Below are 20,278 nucleotides of genomic sequence, written 5' to 3'. Positions count from 1 at the left end.
GAGAAGGATGACTCTTGTGGAGTGTGGCTGTCCTGAAAAATGACAAAATATTTCTGCCCACCTTTAAAAAAAATGTATTGAGAAGCTGCTGTGTGCAGAGCACCAAGGCAGGGGTGCTGGGTGTCGCCAGTCATCTGTGTCTCTTGCGGCTGTGGCTTTCTCACATGGTGTTGGGAGTGATGAGGAGGCGGTCACTGGCCACAGACACCTGCTGCCTGACATGGAAGGAGGTTCTTGCAGGACCCCATCTGCAGCCTCGCCCCGGGGGGGCGGGCTCAGTCTGGGTTCTCTGTCCGCCGCCCCAGGGGGACGTGGCACGGAGCATTTTCGTACCTTTGTTGTTAGTGAATGACCGTCACTTTTCTCCTGCCCATGTGGAAAGTGTCTCCTATCACACGTTCTGACACGTTTACAACCACACAATCCGGAGCCCAAGGTAATTCTCTCCCACCCGTCCCCCGGCAGCTGAGCCACGTCCCAACACCACAGATGAGTCTGTACTTCTCCCGAGTTTCCTGTAGGTGGAATAATATGCTGCACTGTTAGTCTGGTGTCCTTCACACCACACAGGTCTTCCTGCGTTGTCCACGGGGCCTACAGCAAAACCTCCTTCTTTCTTGTTGGGGCGTGGTATTCCATGGTGTGGACTTACCACAGTTTGTTTATTCATTCAGCCTGTTTGGGCAGTTTCTGTTTTTGTGGCTTTTTTAGAATTAAGTTAAGAATATGTCCCATGTTAGCGATAATTTAAACTTAGCTTCCCCCCCCCCAACCTCCCTTTCTGCAAAGTCGGTTTAATAGGATTCGTTTTTACTTCTCTGTTTTCACGCATTATGTCAATTAAGAGGAAGAGGAACAGACTGTGTCCAGGTGGACTGGTGTTTCGGGTCATAATACTATCGGTTGCCAGATGTGTAGCATCTTTGGATCTCTGGTTTTAAAAAGCGGATGTGGTGCAGACGCCCATCTCTTGAGGATGTAGAAGCAGCCGTAGGATGAGTTTCGCAGTGATCGTCACTGCTGCAGGCGTCCTGTGAGCCCTGGAGGCCACGCTGGGGGATTGCTGACAGATGCCCAAGAAACGGCTAGGAGGCCCCCACCCCGAGAACGAGCACGGGCGCGGATGCTGCTTCAGCTCTGGAAGTGCCCGACTGTGAGGATGCGTCTCCCTGCACCCCATGCTAGATTCTAAAGTACAGCAGTGGAACGATCCTTGTTAAGTGTCTGGGTTTGTTCCATGTGATTTATGACCCTGCCCAGAGCAATTCAAAGGAAAGGACTGTGCCTTCCTGCCCCGACCTCTCGCCCCTCCTTGGACTCCTGGGCACCATCTGGAGCTGCTGAACTTGTTCCTGTCTCCTGGCTGCCAAGGACCGGACAGAAGGGCCTAAAAGCACAAGCTGCCCAGCGCCTCCTGTCCGGGCACCTCTCCAGGGTTATGATTGGCTTCTTTGTGTCTTTGCTTTTTCCAGTGATGACCAGATTTAGAGCTTCTGTACATTGGGTTCACCCCAGTGTGCCCGGAATATCTCTCTCTGTGTGGGAGTGAGAGACACACTTACTGTTTTTCAAAGAAGTGTTTTCTAAATGCTTTGCTGAGCACGACTCCCTGGGCTGCCTGTGGGGAATCAGTTCTGCTGACCCAACAGCTGCGTCAGGTGACCCATTAACAGGCACAGAACTGGTCACAGTGGGCCACGCCAGAGGAATCCTGGTGGTCCCCCTCAGTCTCCATCATCGCAGATCCGGTGATGGGCTTGCATGCAGGTTCTACTGCATTGCTCAGTGCCCGAGGTCCGAAGAGCACGTGACTCTGTGTCACTTGTCTCTGGAATCCATAGAGATAAGAGTTCCCTGTTTGAGTGACAGGTGGTTTTATTGGTGGAGTAGCAGTTCCTTCAGGTTTTGGGTTTGGGGGGTGTTAATTTCTGGGAATTGGTAAGTCTGTGTTCAGGTTGGAGGTGAGGCCGGTGTGCAGGTGCTTGTGCGGCTGTCTCAGGTCCCTGGCACCGGCAGAGCATGCGCAGACGGGAGCCCGCCAACAGGGTTTTTGGCAGGTGCGGGGCTGCGTGGGAGCGGGGACCCACTACCTGCCTGAGGTATGGGGCGTGAATTGATGGCTCGGCTGCTGAGTGGATGTGTCCCAAGTGAGGAGAGTGTAGGGTGATGGTCAGGTTTCTGACTTCAGGTAGAAATGGTGATTCTCATCAAGGTAGGAACAGAAGAGGAAGAACGGGTGTGGGTAGCCCAGCACTGAGTTGACCGCTCAGAGGGACTCTGGGGTTCATGTCCTAATCCCAGGGGAGCGCGTAGCTGGCTCTGGGGAGGGAGGCGGGTTTGGGGTGCAGGTCTGACCATCTGCTCGGGCTGGGCGGGGGAGCAGGACCACAGGGTAGGGGTGCCGGCAGGGGTGTCGGCGCTGCGGTGGGGCTGGCGTGGAGACACCTAGTGTCTGTCCCTGGCCTGTCGGGAGTGGCCCGACTGGGGACTGGAGCACCCCTGGATAAAGAGAAGAGCTAGCTGCCTGGCGTGTGCTTTCCCGGGAGAAAGTGGAGCAGAGGCAAGGTTGCAGGTTGTTTGGCCGGAGCACCCATCTCTGCCCCAGGTGTCGGCATCCCTGTTCTAGGGAACCTAAGTTTTCATGCTTTGTGGAGTCAGAACCAAATTGTTAGGTTGTGAGGTTGGCCTGAGAAGTTAGCATGAAGAGCTTATTAGCATTAAGAAAGGTTTCCAAAATGTCAGTGAAATGTTTTTCAATTTGCATTTAGCAGTGGGAGGTATGACCTGCTGGATTTCAGACACAGGCTTGTGGCTGAGGGGCCACGGCTCCCCCATGTGCTGTGCCCCAGGTGCAGGCAGCGCCGTAGCCAGCGCGGCCCTGGGACCCTGGAGGCCTGCCCTGGGTGGGGGGCTCCATCCGTCCAGGGGCTCTGCTCCACCCTCATGCACGGCTCATCTCGTTGGCGGTGTGGAGGTGAGCCTTGCTGAGTTCAGTTAAAAAAAAACAACAACCCGTGTGAACATCAGTGATTTCTGCATTGTTAATTGTTCCCCTGTCCTCGCTTGTGCCTCTAGGCCTGTCAACTACCTGGTCCCAGAACTCCCGGTCCCAGCACAGGAGAGGTTCCTGCTCCAGACATGAAGATCGGAAGCCTTCCGAGGTATTTCCTACATGCTTGTGTGACTGCGTGTCAGACACATGTGTGCGTGAGAGCATGTGGCCACACGTCTGTCTGTGCCTTAGTGCCTCAGTTTATACATCTGTAAGATGAGGACGATGCAGGTGTCTCCCTCAGGACTCTGCTGAGGATTAAGTTGGTTAATACGCACAAAGCATGCAAAAAAAAGTGCTCAGTAAATGGTAGCTATTATTATTATTATTATTATTATTATTAATTATTATATGTATTTTCCTTTTGTGTTTCCTACTTGCTGGCTCCCAACAGCTTTTCCTCTGGCCAGGACATCAGTGGGTTTGGCTGCTGCCAGTCACTGCCAGCCTCTCGTTTTAGCTGTAAATTTGTGGCTCACTTGGCGATGACAGTGTAATTCCGGAAGTTTTTGTTTGGGGGTGTTGCCTAAGGCTTTCCCCCTTCTTGTCCAGCTTGCTTCTCATCCTGCGTTTCCCCTGCTCCCCCAGGGTACTGTCCATCTATGTTCTGACGTTGATCTGCTCTCAGTCTACCTACAATTGTCTTTCTTCCGGTACAATTCTCTGCGGGCCGTTGTTGATCTGGGGCTCCCACCAGTCCTGACACCTGTTTCCTGTGCAGACCTTTCCTGGGCTCCGAGGGTTTAAGTCATGGAAGGAAAGGGGTTGTAGTTTATCCCAGCGTTCACGTGAGCAGGTGGTAGGCAGGAAGATCTTCGGTTGTGTTCGTTGGTTTTGTGCTGCCTCTTGGTGGAGTGACCTCGCAGACCACCTCACCTGCGGCCCTTGAGTCTCCCCGACTGAAACGGGGGTGCCAGGGGCTGTGTTGGAGGCTAGGAGAGCCATCGTCCATGAGGAAGCACGTAGTGGGCATCTTTAGAATTGTAGGAACTTGTCCCGGAGACACTTTACCCATTAGGTCGGACATTCTGGGAAAGTGGCCGTTTTATCACCTCAGTGCGTTCCTGGCTCTGTCCGGTGGAACCTGCACTGTTCCTTCCCCCTCGGTGGCATCGGGCAGTCTGCCTCCCCAGACCCCTGCTGCCTTCCTGACGTTCACACAGTCGGGACGCCTGTGATTTCAGCGTAGGTGTATGGGGCGGAGGTTCACCAGTGCCCCAGGGCTGACTGGAACCCCGTCACCAGCCGTGCAGAGGAGCTGGGCAGCCCGGACGCCACACCTTGTCCCCGACCCATGTTTTATTCCAGATTCTTCCTGAAATTACTCGGAGTTCAAACAACTTTATACCTAAAGTGTTAACAGTGAGCTCTGCCAGGGACTTGGGCGTCTGCGTCCATTGAGGGCACCTGCTGTGGTTCCGGTCCGTGCCCACCCAAGTCTTTGTGTGCAGGAACAGTGGGCTGTCTTGTCTCATCACGCTGCCTCAGTTTGCTTTTCCTCCTTTGGAAAACTCCTGAGTTTTTTCACTTACAGGATTTAATTGAAATGTTTTTTAACTTGCTTCTTGATGATGTGGGCCTGTCCCTTTCTCTTTGGGTTGGGGCGGGCATGGTGTGGCCGGGCACCTGCTTTGGGACTCAGTGCTGTGAGGAGCCCAAGCTCACGCGTGCTTTAGGGGAAGGTGCACGCCAGGTTCTCATCGTTCTGGGACTTTGGGAAGGAGGAGTGGTGTGCTGGGGGCACGCCCATGTCAGGACCGTTGGGCCCGACTGCTTTCTGGTGAAGTTTATTAAAGAGCTCGCCAGCCTGAAAGGCCAACAGGAGAAACAAACATGGACCTATCAGCAGGCACACAATGTGAACTGTGCTGAGCAGCGCAAGGAAGAACGTCCTGTCCTTCTCGAGGAGGGAGAGTTCAGCATTGTGACTTGTGTAAACAGACAGCGGGCTTACAGATGCCAGCTTGACTGGTGGGTGTCGGGGGGGAGGGCTTAAACTGAGCCAGCGACCCCTTGCTCAAGCCAGTGACCTTGGGGTTTCAAACTGGTGACCACAGCATTTCAGGTTGACACTCTACCCACTGTGCCATCACTGGTCATGTGGCAAAGGGTAGTTTTGAGTCCTGTGGGTCTGTTTTTGGCAAGGTGAGGAGAGGGTAGTGCCTTGCCTTTCTCTCCTCCCTCTTCCTCCCTCTCTCTCTCTCTCTCTCTGTCTCTCTCTCTACCTCTCTCTCTCTTTCTCGCTCTCTCTTTCTCTGTCGTTCACAAACATGGCCTCCCTTGTAGCTGTCGTGCTGGGGAGAGGTGCACGCATGTTCTGTGAGGCCCACTTCCTGCCTGGACTCCACTGGTCTGTCACCTCTGTCCCCATCTGTGCAGTGCCTGGCACAGGCCAGCCAGAACCTGCCCTCCCTGACGCCCCGCCACACGCCCTGCGCCTGGAGGCTGAGCTGGGTGGTGGCCGTCTGAGTGCAGAACAGGAGGCCCGGATGGTTCTGGGTTTGGGTTTGCAGCTGCTACATGGCCAGTGGTGTGTGCCCGAGTGGCATACTTCCCTCCTGGGACCTGCACACCCCGGGGTCAGCGGGCGCTCGGTGAAGTGAGACTTCAGTGAAGGTGTTTTGCTGCTGTTGCTGCTGCAGCGCCATGTGGACATGGCCCTTGGCAGAGCTGGTGAGGGGGAGGCGGTGTGAGCCAGAGAGGCTGGGGTGTGGCAGGCTCCGGGGTTTCCTGTCGGAGGCCAACTGGCTCTCAGTGGGTCTGGCGAGCGTGTGTCACAGCCATGCCATGGTTACCCTACAGCTGCCAGTACCCTGAAGGAGAGGGCAAGTATCCCATGTCAGTGACCCCGTTTCTCCCTGTCCAGGTGTTTAGGACGGACCTAATCACCGCGATGAAGCTGCACGACTCCTACCAGCTGAACCCCGACGAGTACTACGTGCTGGCCGATCCCTGGAGACAGGAGTGGGAGAAGGGGGTCCAGGTGCCCGTGAGCCCTGGGACCATCCCTCAGCCTGTGGCCAGGTAGACACACCTCCCACCCGGCAGCCGGAGGCCTGCAGTGGACATAGACATGGGATAGAAGCACACTTCAGATCAGAGGGTGGTGACTGAGGACTGGCTGGGGGGGTTGATGTTGACCCCCCCACTTCCCCTGGAGGGCAGCCACACTCACAAGTGTTTGGGTGCCAGGGTGGTCACTTCACCTTTGGAGGAAGATAGGAGGAGTGAGGGGGCAAGTCAGTGTGTGGACAGGGGGCGAGTGGGCAGGAGCATGTGGAGTGAGCGCTCCCTGGATGAATGTGGCCCCGTTCCTGTGGGGCCTTGTCTAGATTTCCGTACAGACCACCCCGCCCCTGCCCTCGAGCGGCGGATCCTCAGTGACTCACCTCCGCCCGGAGCTGCGGCTCGTTTGCCCCTGTCCCTTCTACCCAGCTCTGCTGACCCGGGGCTCTTCCTGGCAGAGAGGACCAGGTGCCCCCTGCTGGGCTGGCATCTGGCCTCTGCTGTGGCCTCAGTCAGCTGCCAGCGTGGCCAACGGCTTCTGTCTTGTAGCTGGGTGAGGACGGGCCCACCCGTGTCCACTGCCGATGTGGCCGCCAGCCTCTCTCCCTGTGGCCGGGTGTGGATGGGCTCACCTGTCGGCCCGTACCCACTGTCTCTCAGACACTTGAAATGGTTGGACGTGATCATTGCTCTTTGGGATTTCTGTGGTGAATGTCCCTATAGATTTGAGGGTTTAAATGACCAATCAGATGGCATCTGTAGCCAGACTCCTGGCCTATGGATGGGTCTGCACTGGGCTCTCAAGACAAGCAGTGTGTTTGTCTCTGAGGGCATGTCTGGGCACGGTACCAGCTTGGCAGTTTCAGGCCAGGGATTGTTTTTTACGGATTTGGGTTATTTCACTTGGGAGCCCAGTGCAGAAGCAGCCCCGTGAACACCGCTGATGGGAGTTTTTAGCCAACACTCTGCTTTCGGGTGAGAAGGAGAAACGGCTGCTCAGTGTGCCCGTCTCGGTGCTCTGCTGCTGAAATCGCTCCAGTGGCGAACGGGGTGATGGTGATGCTTTGACAGTCTTTGGACAGCTTTGTGACGTCGACGCCAACTGCTGGCACGGGCACGCGGCGGGCCCTGCGTCCCTAGGTCGGGCGTCATCTGACCGCCTCACATGCTGTCACAGCCTTCCCGTGGGGATGACACCTCTCCAAGTGGCAGGTTGAGGCAGAGGGCAGGGTGGGGAGGAGGGGGAGCCGTGCCCCTGTCCTGGGATCCTGAGTGGATGCTGGAAACGTCCCCAATGGGGCTCAGACCCCGATTCTTAGACGGCTGGGTACTGGCCGACCCTGGTGGTGTTTTTAAGATCGGACAGAGGCGACGTGACCGGTTTCTGTCCTTGGTTCTCGGACGTCCACTGTGGCTGCTCTACTCCCGGTGCTCTCGAGAGCCCAGTGTGTGGCCTCCGCAGGGTGGTCAGGCCTGGTGGGTGGAAGGGGACGTAACCAGTGACCTGGACACCAGCAGGCCGCCGCTGCTGTGGTCGGTGGCGGCCCGGGGCTGTCCGGGGCTGCTCAGCGGAGGAGCAGCTGGTTTGGGAGACGTTGGCCAGCTCTTTCCGTTTTGGGTGATGTCAGACTCCTGCTTAGTTTTACTAGCAGTGACGTTAGGGTTTGAAGCCTGTTAACCTGGTGCTGACCTGGGTTTTGGACTGAGGTGGAGATTCCCTAGGGGCCTCTGGACAGACTGCCTTTTATGTGGCAGAAGGGATTACCGGGTGGTCTTGTTTTCTTGTTTAGGGTGGTGTCCGAAGAGAAGTCACTCATGTTCATCAGGCCGAAGAAATACATCGTTTCCTCGGGCTCTGAGCCTCCCGAGCTGGGCTACGTGGACATTCGCACGCTGGCCGACAGCGTGTGTCGCTATGACCTCAACGACATGGATGCTGCCTGGCTGGAGCTGACCAACGAGGAGTTCAAGGAGATGGGTGAGAGGCCCTGGGCTCCGCTGCCGTGCGGCGGGTGATGGCTAGAGGGGTGTCCGGGCGCAGAGGTGTGTCGCGGAGGCTGCTGGGGAAGCCACCTCTGGCGTAGCCGTTCTTGTGGACAGGTGTCCAGCCGAGGTGAGCATGTGGAGGTGGACTTGGGGACAGCGGGCCAGTGAGGGACGTTCCCGCCGGCTGTGGAAGCCGGAGTCCCCTCCCTGCCCCGATCTTACTTAGCTCAAGGGAACGGAAGCCAGATAAACGGAGTGACTGTGCCCGGACTGCCGAGGGGCTTGGTGGTGCAGTGCAGCTCAGAGTTCTTCCTCCGCATGGACTCTGTCCCTCGCCATGACATCCCCTCTGGCTGGGCTTACTTCTCCGGACATTTGTGTTTTCGCCTCATCACATCCCGCTCCGAGCAGGATGCCGGCCTTCCCTGAGGTCTCTGGCCTCTGCCAAAGCCTCACCACGCTAGCGCCTGGCCTGGGCCATCTCTTTTCCGGAGTCACTCATTTTCTCGTGTCGAGGTCAGAGCTTCTGCGCCTCTTCACCAGGCCCCCTGGGGTTGAGACCAGGGTGGCATTAGGTGTCACTTGTGAGCAGGACCAAGGCCTAGTCTGGGCTTGGGGGGAGAGACTGTGAGGGTTGACGCGCATGTGTGCCCCGGGCCCAGGGTGGGGAGGGTGGCACAGGCCGCCTGTTAGCAATCGGGTCCCCAGGGAGTCTATACCAGGCGTGTGGTGGTGGATCTCTCATCCCCGAAGGAGAGCCTGTGGTTGTGTCCTCTGTTGCACCCGGGGCCCAGCACAGGGCTGGCACGAGCGTGGTGCTTCTTCCTGCACTGCTGCGGCCACCAGTCTGCTAAACGGGGGCCACAGTGTGGACTGAGCCTGAAGCTTGGTGTTTTCATGGACAGCAGGACCTCCCTTGTGGTCCTTGCTTTTCAGTGTTAGTGGCCAGAGTGTTAGCAAGCCAGGACGTGTTTTACAGAACCTGTTCTGAACTCTCTTGGCGGTGAAGGCTCTGCCTCGGCCTCATGCACCACACACACACAGCTCTGCTTCACAGCAGTTTGTGAAGACCAGGTGATGTGCTTGGCTGAGCCGGTGTCCTGTGTCTAGGCAGGGAGTCCAGCCAAAGCAGAGACACTGTGGCCCTTTGGATGGACTCTAATGAGTCCTGGGCTAACTCCCCATATGGGAAGGCAGTGCCCTGCACTTAACGTGGTCGTGTAACATAAACAGAATATGTACTTTTATTTATTTTGTATTTTTCTGAAGTGAGAAGCGGGGAGGCGGCAGACAGACTCCCACATGTGCCCGACCAAGATCTACCCGGCACGCCCACCAGGGGTTGATGTTCTGCCCATGTAGGGCGTTGCTCTCTGTAACCAGAGCCATTCTAGCGCCTGAGGCGGAGGCCACAGAGCCATTCCCAGTGCCCGGACCAACTTTGCTCCAATGGAGCTTTGGCTGTGGGAAGGGAAGAGAGAAACAGAGAGGAAGAAGGAGGGGGAAGGGTGGAGAAGCAGATGGGCACTTCTCCTGTGTGCCCTGACTGGGAATCGAACCTGGGACTTCCACATGCTGGGCCAGTGCTCCACCACTGAGCCAAACGTGCAGGGCCTGATCTATGTACTTTTTTATTGGTCCTTATAACGGTTAAAATTAATTGCAGGGCACAGGATTGTATTTTCAAAGTTGGTGGGATTTTCAAAATGGGTAGTGGGAATCAAGACGGAAGTGCCTGGCTACGCAGAAACTACCACGGAGTTAAATAGGATTTTTGGCAATGATGGCGCTTTTGAATATGTGTTTAGGGCTATCACAGTGTCAGCTCTAATGTGTTTCCCAATTTTTAAACCTCCTCCCAAAAGTTTTAATTTGATGGTTTTACACGGATGATCCTGCATCGAAGTCGTTGTTGGCTCTAATGACATTTCTGTTGTTTCTTGCCACCTCAGAGTTCTGTCTGAATATTTTTTGCAACCTATTTTTTTCTTTACGCATGAGTATTTTCATTGTAGGAAGCTTGGACTGTATCCACCAGTGGCAGAAAATAGAAGTCTCTTCCCACCACTGGCTGAAACCACGAGAACCACTGGAAATGTGTTTGGGTCGTTCTTGCCTGAGAATGCATTTTATTCGATTCACAATGAGCTGTCTCCTTTGCTTCAGACATTCTTTGTGTTTTGGCCTTCTGTGTGCCTAACTGTGCATTTCAAGTTAGTTCAGAGAGCGAGGACAGGCGAACGGGGTGAAAATGTCTCTGGTGCTCAGTGGAGTCTGATCTCCGAGCGCCGTGATAAGTAGCATGTAAAGGAAGTTTTCAAAATAAAACCACCCAAATCCATGACACGGGATCATCGATTCGAAGTCACTTCCATGGTTGTTGATGTGTAATGACATAATGAAATGACCGTTCAACAACGTGTGCCTTTAACATCCTTGGTCCCTTTTGGGGTTTGTCTGTGCCTCTCCTGTGCCTGGCCGTAAGGCACAGACTGTCACCATGAAGATGCTTCCGACCTCGGAAGGGTCTGGAGGGATATTCAACAGAAAATGTCTGGGGCATTCAAGATGGATTTGCTTATTCATTCACTATAAGTTACTTTATACCTAGAAACCGACACTGCCTGTCTGTGTGGATTGATGGAAAATGGGTTTTGTGGCCCCCCCGCCCCCGTAGGAATGCCGGAACTGGACGAATACACCATGGAGAGGGTCCTGGAGGAGTTCGAGCAGCGGTGCTACGACAACATGAACCATGCCATCGAGACGGAGGAGGGCCTGGGCATCGAGTATGACGAAGATGTTGTGTGCGATGTCTGCCAGTCTCCTGACGGTGAGGACGGCAACGAGATGGTGTTCTGTGACAAGTGCAACATCTGCGTGCACCAGGTACGTGGGCGGCGAGGCCAGGGTCTCCCTCGGAGCAGGGTCCCCCACCCCCGCGGTCCTGAGTGAGGGTGTAAAAGGCGTGTGCCCCGTGGAACCGCTCTCTGTCCCTGATTGGTTCTTGCTGTGTCTGAAGGATTTCTTGCTACTTCCACGACCTGAAGAATAGAGTCCTTGGTGGGACTCTCCTTCCCTCCCATGTTTTTATTCCCACTCAGGGAAGTCAGGTTTACGTAAAGAGAATGCACAAGCCCTCGGCCCTGCTACCTACAGTACCTGAGCTCAGGTATTGACACTGAAAACCTTGAAGCAGTGGTTACTGGACTAGTTAGTTCCCTAGGACTGCTGTGACAAAGGACCACATATGGGGCTGAAAATAGCAGAAACTGGTCGCGTAGTTCTGGAGAGGAGAGGGTCAGAGAGTAAGGTGTAGCCATGGGCAGGCCCCTCTCACCCAGCCTCGCCCAACTCCGGCGCTCTGCTGAAGTTGTCGGTCTTCCTGGACTGCAGTGGCACAGCTCTGGTCTCTCTGTCTTCATCCTATGGTGTCCTCTCTCCGGGTGTCTTTACAGCCAACTGTCTTCTTCCCAGTACAACAGTCATGTGGGGCAGGGGCCCACCATACTCCAGTAACCCTGTTTCCAGTGAGCTCCCGTTCTGAGATCCTGGTGTTAGGACTTTCAGTGTACCTTTCCGGGATGCAGGTAGGCCCGTCGTCTTAGAGTGCGTTAGAGTGTAAACTGAGCAGGTCGGAGGAGGAAGGGGTCCCTGTCTCCTGGGAACTGACTTCTGTCTTTCCTAAGGCTGGTAGGACTCGGGGGGGTGCTCACTGTCTTCTGTGCAAAGGTCAGTCCTTAGTCTTTAGGAAGGATGAACATGGCGCAATTTAAAAAGCTTGGGACAGTCTTAGTCTTTCTTACCTCTTTTCTGTATTTCTTTATTTGTGTATGTAAATGCGATACTAAAGTAACTTGGATTTCTGTGGGGATGCACATTCACATAGACCAGGGTCCCCAAACTTTTTACACAGGGGGTCAGTTCACTGTCCTTCAGACCATTGCAGGGCCGCCACATACAGTGCTCCTCTCACTGACCACCAATGAAAGAGGTGCCCCTTCCGGAAGTGGTGGAGGGGGGCGGATAAATGGCCTCAGGGGGCTGCATGGGCATGCACGCTGTAGTTTGGGGACGCCTGATCGTAGACCCTTAGGATGTAACAGGCGACCCTGAGGCACTTTCTTGAGTCCCCTGTTGATGCTGAGATGTCAACAACTAGACTTGTGTGGAGGTTGCCAGGCGACCTTCCCTCTCTGGGAGGTCTTGATCATTGTCGTGATAACGTGTCTGTCACTTGGCCTCCGCCCTGCCCAAAGTCCTACCCTGAGTTGTTTTTTGTAGCTAGTTTTGTTCATTCAGATGGTATTTTAGTTTTTTATTCTCAATTTCATTTTTTCCTGCCCCTGAGAAAAATTTCATATGTAAAGGGTTCTGTTTGGAAAGTACCCCCCCCCCCATTTTATAAATGAATTTTAACTGATGTCAGGTGAGCTGTTCCAGGACCCCCTGTGGGTTAGTGGCACTGGACCTGGAACCAGCCCCCCCTCCCCTGCCCCCCGCTGGTCTCGTTCCTTTTACTGTAATAACCATGTTGTCTCTCTTTTTAGCATTTCCTTGTGGTTCCTTTTTCTCTTGAGATGTTCTTCATGGCTTGACTTGAAGGCATAATTTATTTAATCTTTTAATTTTGTTTAAACTTGCTTTTCCAATTAAAAAAAAAAGAACGAGATCTTTTAAAATGGAACTCTCTTTCTTAGAAATGCCTGATAAGAAACCTTTTGGGATTTGAAACCTTTATAGTGTCATTTAGCCCCTGGGGACCCCGCCCCCCTGTCTCCCTCGGTGGGGTGGGGCCGGGCCTTGGACGCGGCACCGCTGTGGTTTCCTTGCGGGTCGGGATGTGCAGACTGCATGGGCTGTTTTCCTGTCTGGGGCGCTGAGCTCTGTGTTCCTGCGTCTCCCGACTTCCTGTCTCGCAGGTCACTTGAGGACAGCGCTCTGCAGTGGGGTGTTTTTAGAAGGCTCTGAACGGTCCCGTGGCACTGTCCTGTCGTGGCTTTGTTTCTCCACGTTGCTGACACATGCCTGTTCCTACTTTGGGCCATCTCAGTGACCTCAGTTTTAAAAAGCCCCGATTTCTGCAGTTTCGCTGGCCCATGTAATTTTGCCATCTTGTGCCAAGCAGGCTTTGTGTTCAGTATCAACGAAAAAGACCCAGTTTTCTTTGTCTAGAACGTCTCCCTCTCCTGGGCTTGTTGGGCTCACTTGGGAGAGCGTTGGGATCCTGGTAGGGGCAGGTGTACTCAGCCCCGGGGGCGGGGACACTGGTAGCTGGCATCTCCTCATTGAATAGCTTTGGGAGACCTAACTGCTTCTTGTCTCTTTCTCACTCCGAGCCCCGGCCACATCAGAAAGCGGGAGGAGCAGCCTGAAAGGGTGCTGGGAGGAGTCAGTACTCAGTGTTTAGAGAATTGGTTTGGGGGTCTATCGCAACACAGCCATACAATACAGTCTTTGCAAACCTTTCTGCTCTCGGGGTTCTCAGAACCTCCTGGTAGTGAAGACCTGTGGATTGTCCCCACGGTTGGCAGGCACCTCGTGCATGTGGGCGGTGCTCCAGGGCTGCCGGCCAGTTTCCCAAAGGGACAGGGTCTCTGTGAGGTGGGCCCGAGGGCACCTTGGTGTGGCTGCTCTGTGAAAGTCCTTGTAGGTGTTCTAACGTTAGTAGATGTATGACGAGGAAATGAATCTCTGTTTCTCTTTTCCTTGGGGGGGGGGTGTGGTGGCGTTCCAGGCTTGTTACGGAATCCTCAAGGTCCCTGAGGGCAGCTGGCTGTGCCGGACGTGCGCCCTGGGGGTTCAGCCCAAGTGTTTGCTGTGTCCCAAGAAAGGCGGCGCCATGAAGCCCACCCGCAGTGGGACCAAGTGGGTCCACGTCAGCTGTGCCCTGTGGATCCCCGAGGTAGGTATGGGACTCAGCAGGTGCTCAGCCCAGGAGGTCCTGGCTTCCAGCGGGGGAGGGGGTGCATTCACAAACAGGCTAGGCTGTAGCTGATGCGGGAAGAGGTACATGGGAGGCTGCCCACCTCTCCTCTAACCTGAACCTCCAGCACCCCGTCTTCTTGTCATGGGAACGTCAAGTGTGGAAATGTTTACTGGAAGCAGCACTGAGTGGGACGGTGTTTAGTCTTCGACTTCGATGTGTGTCACCGCTGAGCTACTGCCGGGGACACACACTCCCAGGCGCAGACCTATGTCTCCGCCTACGGCTGTGGCCTGGGCACGGTCCTTCCCTAGGATGGTCTGCGCCCAGCGCCCCATACACGGGGGACCACCGTGGCTCAGAAGCCACTGCTTTAGGTCACATTGTTGTGATTTTTATTAAAATGCTCTCTTTGCCTTGACCTTTTTAATTTTAGGTCTGGTCTAATTTATTTCAAGTCCCAGACCTTGACTAATTTAATTTGCATGGCTCACTGTGGAAATAATCATTTGTGATTCAAATTTCAGCATTTTTTGGTATGTGATACTTTTTTTTTTGTTGTTGTTGCATTCTTCTTCGGAGAAAAATCATCTGGGGACGATCATCTGGCTGGAGGCTTCACGCCTTGGGTCTTGGTAGCACTGGATCTTGTGGTTTGCTATTAACATGGATCCAGTTCAGCGATCCAGGCCGCACACTGAGGGGAGCTTGTTTGTCTTGGTAGTTTTCCACTTGTAGTCATCTCTCTAACTTGAAGAGAAGGCTTTTCTTCAGTGAGAGAGACGTTGAAGTCAGTTTTTGCTGACTTGCTCCTTTTTCAGTCCTGACCACCTTGTGGTGGGCAGAGATGTGCAGACTGGCTTGCCAGACACTCAGGTGAGGGGAGAGCGTCCGCTTCTCGGAGTGTACGTCAGTGGGGGCGTCGATCCCTCCCTGGGCACGTGGAGGGAGTGAGGTGGCCCTGAGCTCCCCTGCGGCTGTCCCCGGGCTGCCCCTGCATTGTCCTGACACTTTCAAGTAGGGGTTTGCCTGTCCCAGGAGGTCAGGTGTCCCGTGCCACGGTCCGGGGGCAGAGCACAGGGAGGTAACTGGTCTTTAACTCTCTGCTGCCCACGCGCCACCTTTGTCTGTCTGACGGCCCAGCCACACTCTCGCTGTTTCTCGGGCCTCCAGGTTAGCATTGGCAGCCCCGAGAAGATGGAGCCCATCACGAAAGTGTCGCACATCCCCAGCAGTCGGTGGGCGCTGGTGTGCAGCCTCTGCAACGAGAAGTTTGGGGCCTCCATACAGGTATGGCCTGGCCCCAGGGCTCCCCCCCCCCTTCCCCGTGTGGCGGCATGCTGGAGGGCTCTGGGAGTTCACTAGGGACCTGGAGCAGGGGCTACAATCCAGGAAGCAGGGTGAGGGTCGCGCAGCTCCTATGAGGTGGCTGGCAGTGGCTCCCGGGTGGCGTGAACCCGTTTCATTGGGGTGGGGGGCTATACCCTTGAAGCAAAGTCCCAGGTTGGCCTTCGCAGGGCAGCTCAGACGCTTGGTCTGTCTGGTTGCTCCCTTTCCGCTCCCAGCATGGCAGATACCCCGGGGGAAGAGCCTGTCCTAACTGTGCTGGGTGGCCGCCCTCTTACCTATTAGGTGCTGAGTAGCAGCCCTCCCCTCCGCTGCCCCTCACACGGCAGGTTTCTTGGGTGTGTGTGTGGGTGTCATGCCTTAGGTGAGCTGTGTGACGTCAGCCTGGCACCCTGTTTTTGCACCCGCTGGCTAGAGCGACACCACAAGGCGTGCTGCACAGACACAGTCTGGATGGCTGGCTCTTCATGGCACCGTATGTGCGTGTGTATGCTGGAGCTTGTACGTGAACTTTTGCCTGCTTTTCCTCTGTCTGCACACAGACAAGCCTAGGAAACCTTCAGGCAGACAGAACTAGTGAGAGAATGCAGGTGGCATGTTGAGAAGTTAAGTTCTGGGCCTTACAATAGCAGCATCTCCATATCGCCACAACCGCAGACGTGGCCCTGATGGTCAGGTACCTGCTCAGCCGCCCCTCGTCCTCGGTCCCCTGGCGTGTGCCGAGCGGGCACACATTCCAGGAGCTCGGTCAGACTGCCAGCTGTGGGTTCAAAAGAAATGACCTCATTTGGCAAAACCGGTTTATAGCTGGCTGATAAGTATTTCTTTCACTAGGGTACCCACTAACTGGCGGATTAAAAAGTGTCTTCATTTTGTACGCCAAGTAGTTCTGCTTCCCTTCGGTATCGCTTCCCCAGGCGTTCAGAATTCAGAATGTAAGAGGAATACTGAGAGGCCGAGGCCTGAGACAGCTGCTGGGCTCTGGCTGCAGACCTCGAAAATAGTGCAGGTTTTTGTGTGCGAACAGAATCTGCTGAAAACTAGATCATGACAAAAGCCTCTGGCCTGAGAGTTGTATTAGGAAAGAACACAGCAGAAATTTTTTTTTAAGTCTCAAAGAAAAAGAATAGGTATTCCAGTTGTGTACGTGTGTGTCCAAGCACCTGTGTGAACACTTGCAGGACATGAGCTGCGGCCAGCCCGGAAGGGGAAACCATTTCCTTCCTTCCCAGTTAGTTACCTGATGTTCTTGGGAGGGTGGAGCTTATGCCCTGCCCCCCAGTGTGCCTGTGGGGGGTGTACCTAACCAACTTCCAGGAGGTGGGCGGAAAGGATCTTTGTTTCTCTCCTGAAGAGACACGATGACTTTTATTTTTTGTGGCCATTGGCCTCTTTTTCCCGGTACATTAATTGGAAGGAGAAGAGGCCAAGGAAAGCTGATGATTTTTCATATCTGCACAGAGCTGACTGGTTTTATGAAAGAATTGCTCTCTGAAACGTCTGCAGCTGTGAAGGTCCTGGTGTTCGATTCTGTAACATCTGTTTGCTGAGTCAGCCTACTCGGAAAACCCAGAGGAAGGCCGCTTGGCATGCTGACAGAGCCCTGTGTAAATACTCGGCGGCCGCCTGCTGCTGCTGGGGGTCCGGGCGCCTGGGTTAAGTGCAGTTCAATCCCAGCACCCACTGCCTCTCCTTCCCCTTGTGGCTGCGTGCTGCGGGGAGGGGCGCCCGGTGTCCTCATGGTGATGGCTTGGTGTGCGTGTGGGTGCGGCCACCAACGCCGCTGTGCCACACTGCTGGGCGTTGAGGTTATTGATACCTGTTACTCCAGGTGTTTTGAGCGTGGGTAATGAGGGCATGGGATGAGACGTTGTAGGAGTGGGGGAATCCTGACTGGCAGTGAGCCACCTCTTAAATCCTGGGCTGCTTGGGGCAGAAGCTCTGCCTCCAGCCTCTGCCGTTTGTGGTTCTGGACTCGGGGTCTGTGGAATGAGTTCACCTAGGCTTTTCAGCTGGCCCGGGCACTGGGCCTGCTTCCCTGCAGCCCTGGCAAGCTTGGCTTTGCCGGGCCTCCCACGGCACACTGTTGCTTTTAAGGGACTGGCTTCAGTCACCACTAGGAACCTTTCCCAGAGCTTCGCCCAGCGAGATCAGATGGGAGAAGTTAATCACTCTCCTCCGGCCAGGTGGCTGGGCCGCCGTCCGGGACCAAGGCACTAAATTGTATCCCCGATGAGTCACTGAGAGGGGGGTGTGTGCTTGTCAGGAAGGGAGGTGCAGGCAGGTCTCAAGGCCACCTCTGCTGCCCCGGAAGCATCACATGAGGCTTCCTGGTGGGTGCGGGGACCTGGTGTGCTCTTCCTGAGCTGGGCTGTCCTGGTCTCCTGTGGTTTTTCTTCTTCAGGAACTTCTGTTCACCCTCCTCATTTTCAGCAGGAGGCTCGGAGGGAACGTCCACGTCTTCCCACAGGGGCGAGGGCTGAGCGTGAGGGTCAGGTTCCGATAAAAAGTCCCCCCGCGTGTCATTCTTCCTGAGATGTCAATCATCTCAGCCTTTTCCAGAAACACTGAAAGAGCTCAGATCTAGATAAGCAGATTAGTGCTTCCGAGTGTCCCTGCGTGTTGAGCACGTGTCCCTCCACGTGGAATCTGAGTGCCAGACCACCTCAGCCACACGTGACGTTCATGTAGCCGTGTCTCCGTGGGAGGCTGCGGGCCGTGGGTACTTGCTGTGGAAGAGGTAGGGTGTCATCTGCAGCTCCCGAGCTATCCCTCACACGACACGTGGCTGGGCTCGCCTGCCAGGGCCCCTCCCGGGGAGGCCGTGTCTAGGCACAGGCTGCGTGTGGGGTGCCCGGTGCTGTGGGCTTCAGCCAGCGCCCTGCCTAACCACCCGTCTTTCCTCTTGTTCCGCGTGTCCTCCCAGTGCTCCGTGAAGAACTGCCGCACGGCCTTCCACGTGACCTGTGCATTTGACCGGGGCCTGGAGATGAAGACCATCCTGGCAGACAATGACGAGGTCAAGTTCAAGTCCTACTGCCCGAAGCACAGCTCTCACCGGAAAGGCCTGGAGGGCCACGGAGAGGGGGCTGCACAGGAGAACGGGGCGCCTGCCGGTTCCCCCCGGAGCCCGCTGGAGCCCTTTGCCGGCCTGGAGCAGAGCCAGGAGGAGGCCCACCGCGGGAGCGTCCGCAAACAGAAGCTGCAGCAGCTGGAGGATGAGTTCTACACCTTCGTCAACCTGCTGGACGTGGCCAAGGCCCTGCGGCTGCCCGAGGAGGTGGTGGACTTCCTGTTCCAGTACTGGAAGCTGAAGAGGAAGGTCAACTTCAACAAGCCCTTGATCACTCCAAAGAGGGACGAGGAGGACAATCTGGCCAAGCGCGAGCAGGACGTCTTGTTTAGGAGGCTGCAGCTGTTCACGCACCTGCGGCAGGACCTGGAGAGGGTAATGACCGACCCAGACACCTTGTAGGACGTAGCCAAGAAGACGGCAGAGGTCGTGCCTGCCTGGGCCAGGCGTGGCGGCCGGCGCGCTCTCTCAGACCCTGTACACACGCAGCATGAGGTGGTGTCTGTTACCGGTCTTTATGGGCTGGGAGACTCGTACAGTCGTGCACGGCGGCCGCCGAGTGGGCAGCTTCCCTCTGATTGATTTTTAAATACTTCCCGTTAATCCTTACTGTCCTTCTGCAAGATCAGAGAGTGTGTGTGTGTCCCCCTCCATTGTAGAACTAGAAGGGACTGAGTCCCAGGAAGATGACCAAGGGGTCGGCCCAGCACTGTTTACAAACTGGTTAGAAAACCAGAGTGGGTTTGGCTAATGGTGGGGTGCACAGAGGCAGGAAGAGCTCCCACTCCACTGGGAACACTCACCGGGGTGGGCTCATTCAAGGGAGCTGAGCTGAGCCCTGCCTCTGTGACCCCTCCGTTTCCTGGCGCATTCCCAGGGGCGTCCCTGGTGCTGTCACTGAGCAGGGCAGGCTGTGCGTGCTGGCGTGTGAGCTCTTGCACACGTGCATATCTGTCACAGGGGAGCTCCTGGCAGTGAGGTGCTAAGTCGTCCCTGAGACTGTGGCTATGTAGCGTGTGTGTGCCTGTTTGTGTCCATGTGTCTGTGCTGTGTCCACGTGCGGGTGGGAGGGGGTGCCCAATCCTGCACAACACACAACTCCATCACCCTGGGGGATTGCTGGGTGTGGGCTGGTGGCTGCGAGGGACTGCCGCGTGCCTCCCCCTCTCCCTTACCCGTGCAGTCCCGGGCTGTACCTCTCTTCCTGCCACAGGGGTTACTAGGAGTGGGCTGCCTTCCCCCCAGGCAGGGTCTCCTGCTCCCTGTAGGTAGTTCCGGTTCCGGAAGGAGGCTTGCTAATTGGGGACACACCTTCTGCAGCGCTCCGGGACTGATTAAATGCATTATGGCGCAGGAGCTGGCCCTCAGCAGCCTGCCCTGCAAGGCGCACCCACGTGGCCCAAAACAGTTAACGCTTCTCTTCCGGGCACCCAGCTTACTGGCGGCAGCGAGTGATTCGCCTCCTGGGAGAGACTGACTCAGGTGATTTGAAGGCAAAGAGTAGGGATAAATTGAAGACGTGCTGAACCAAAAGATCAGCTCTCGCAAAGAGACTGGCACGGCCCAATTAGCGGTGGCATAGAAGTGGAAGTGTTTTTAAGTTCATTAGGGACCCTTTTTGGACACTACTGAGCGGTGGCTGGTTGTATGTACAACACCCCTTCCGGGACCAGGTTAGGTTTGGGATTGAGGACAGGCAGGTGGGGCTCTCGTGCTCCCTCACCCCGCCCCCCTGGTGGTGAGTGTGAATAAGACCTTGCCTCCCAACCGCCATGTGGGGTGTTTTTGTTGAGAGATGAGAGAGGCATTCGGAAGGATAAACTGGAATCCTGGCTAGAAGCCATTATCTGACAACTGTACTTGGGGTGCGTAAGCCACGGAGTTAGGG

The 20,278-nt window shown here is 55.5% G+C and overlaps 1 protein-coding gene across 5 annotated transcripts in view; it reads left to right on the top strand.

The window, feature by feature from the left end:
* JADE1 (jade family PHD finger 1) overlaps positions 1–20,278 on the top strand; it is a 55,799-nt gene that overhangs the window by 25,012 nt on the left and 10,509 nt on the right. For all 5 annotated transcript variants that reach the window (XM_066233224.1, XM_066233236.1, XM_066233244.1 and 2 more), the window contains exons 3-9: positions 3,076–3,161; positions 5,919–6,076; positions 7,849–8,036; positions 10,722–10,933; positions 13,782–13,949; positions 15,144–15,260; positions 18,244–18,765. In XM_066233224.1, the coding sequence (XP_066089321.1) occupies positions 3,076–3,161; positions 5,919–6,076; positions 7,849–8,036; positions 10,722–10,933; positions 13,782–13,949; positions 15,144–15,260; positions 18,244–18,765 (1,451 nt within the window). The remainder of the gene's footprint in view (positions 1–3,075; positions 3,162–5,918; positions 6,077–7,848; positions 8,037–10,721; positions 10,934–13,781; positions 13,950–15,143; positions 15,261–18,243; positions 18,766–20,278) is intronic.

Source organism: Saccopteryx bilineata, chromosome 1, assembly GCF_036850765.1.
Source record: "Saccopteryx bilineata isolate mSacBil1 chromosome 1, mSacBil1_pri_phased_curated, whole genome shotgun sequence".
Classification (NCBI taxonomy): Eukaryota; Metazoa; Chordata; class Mammalia; order Chiroptera; family Emballonuridae; genus Saccopteryx; species Saccopteryx bilineata.
The sequence above is the reverse complement of the archived record's forward strand: the minus strand, read 5'-3'. Positions and strand labels throughout refer to the sequence as shown.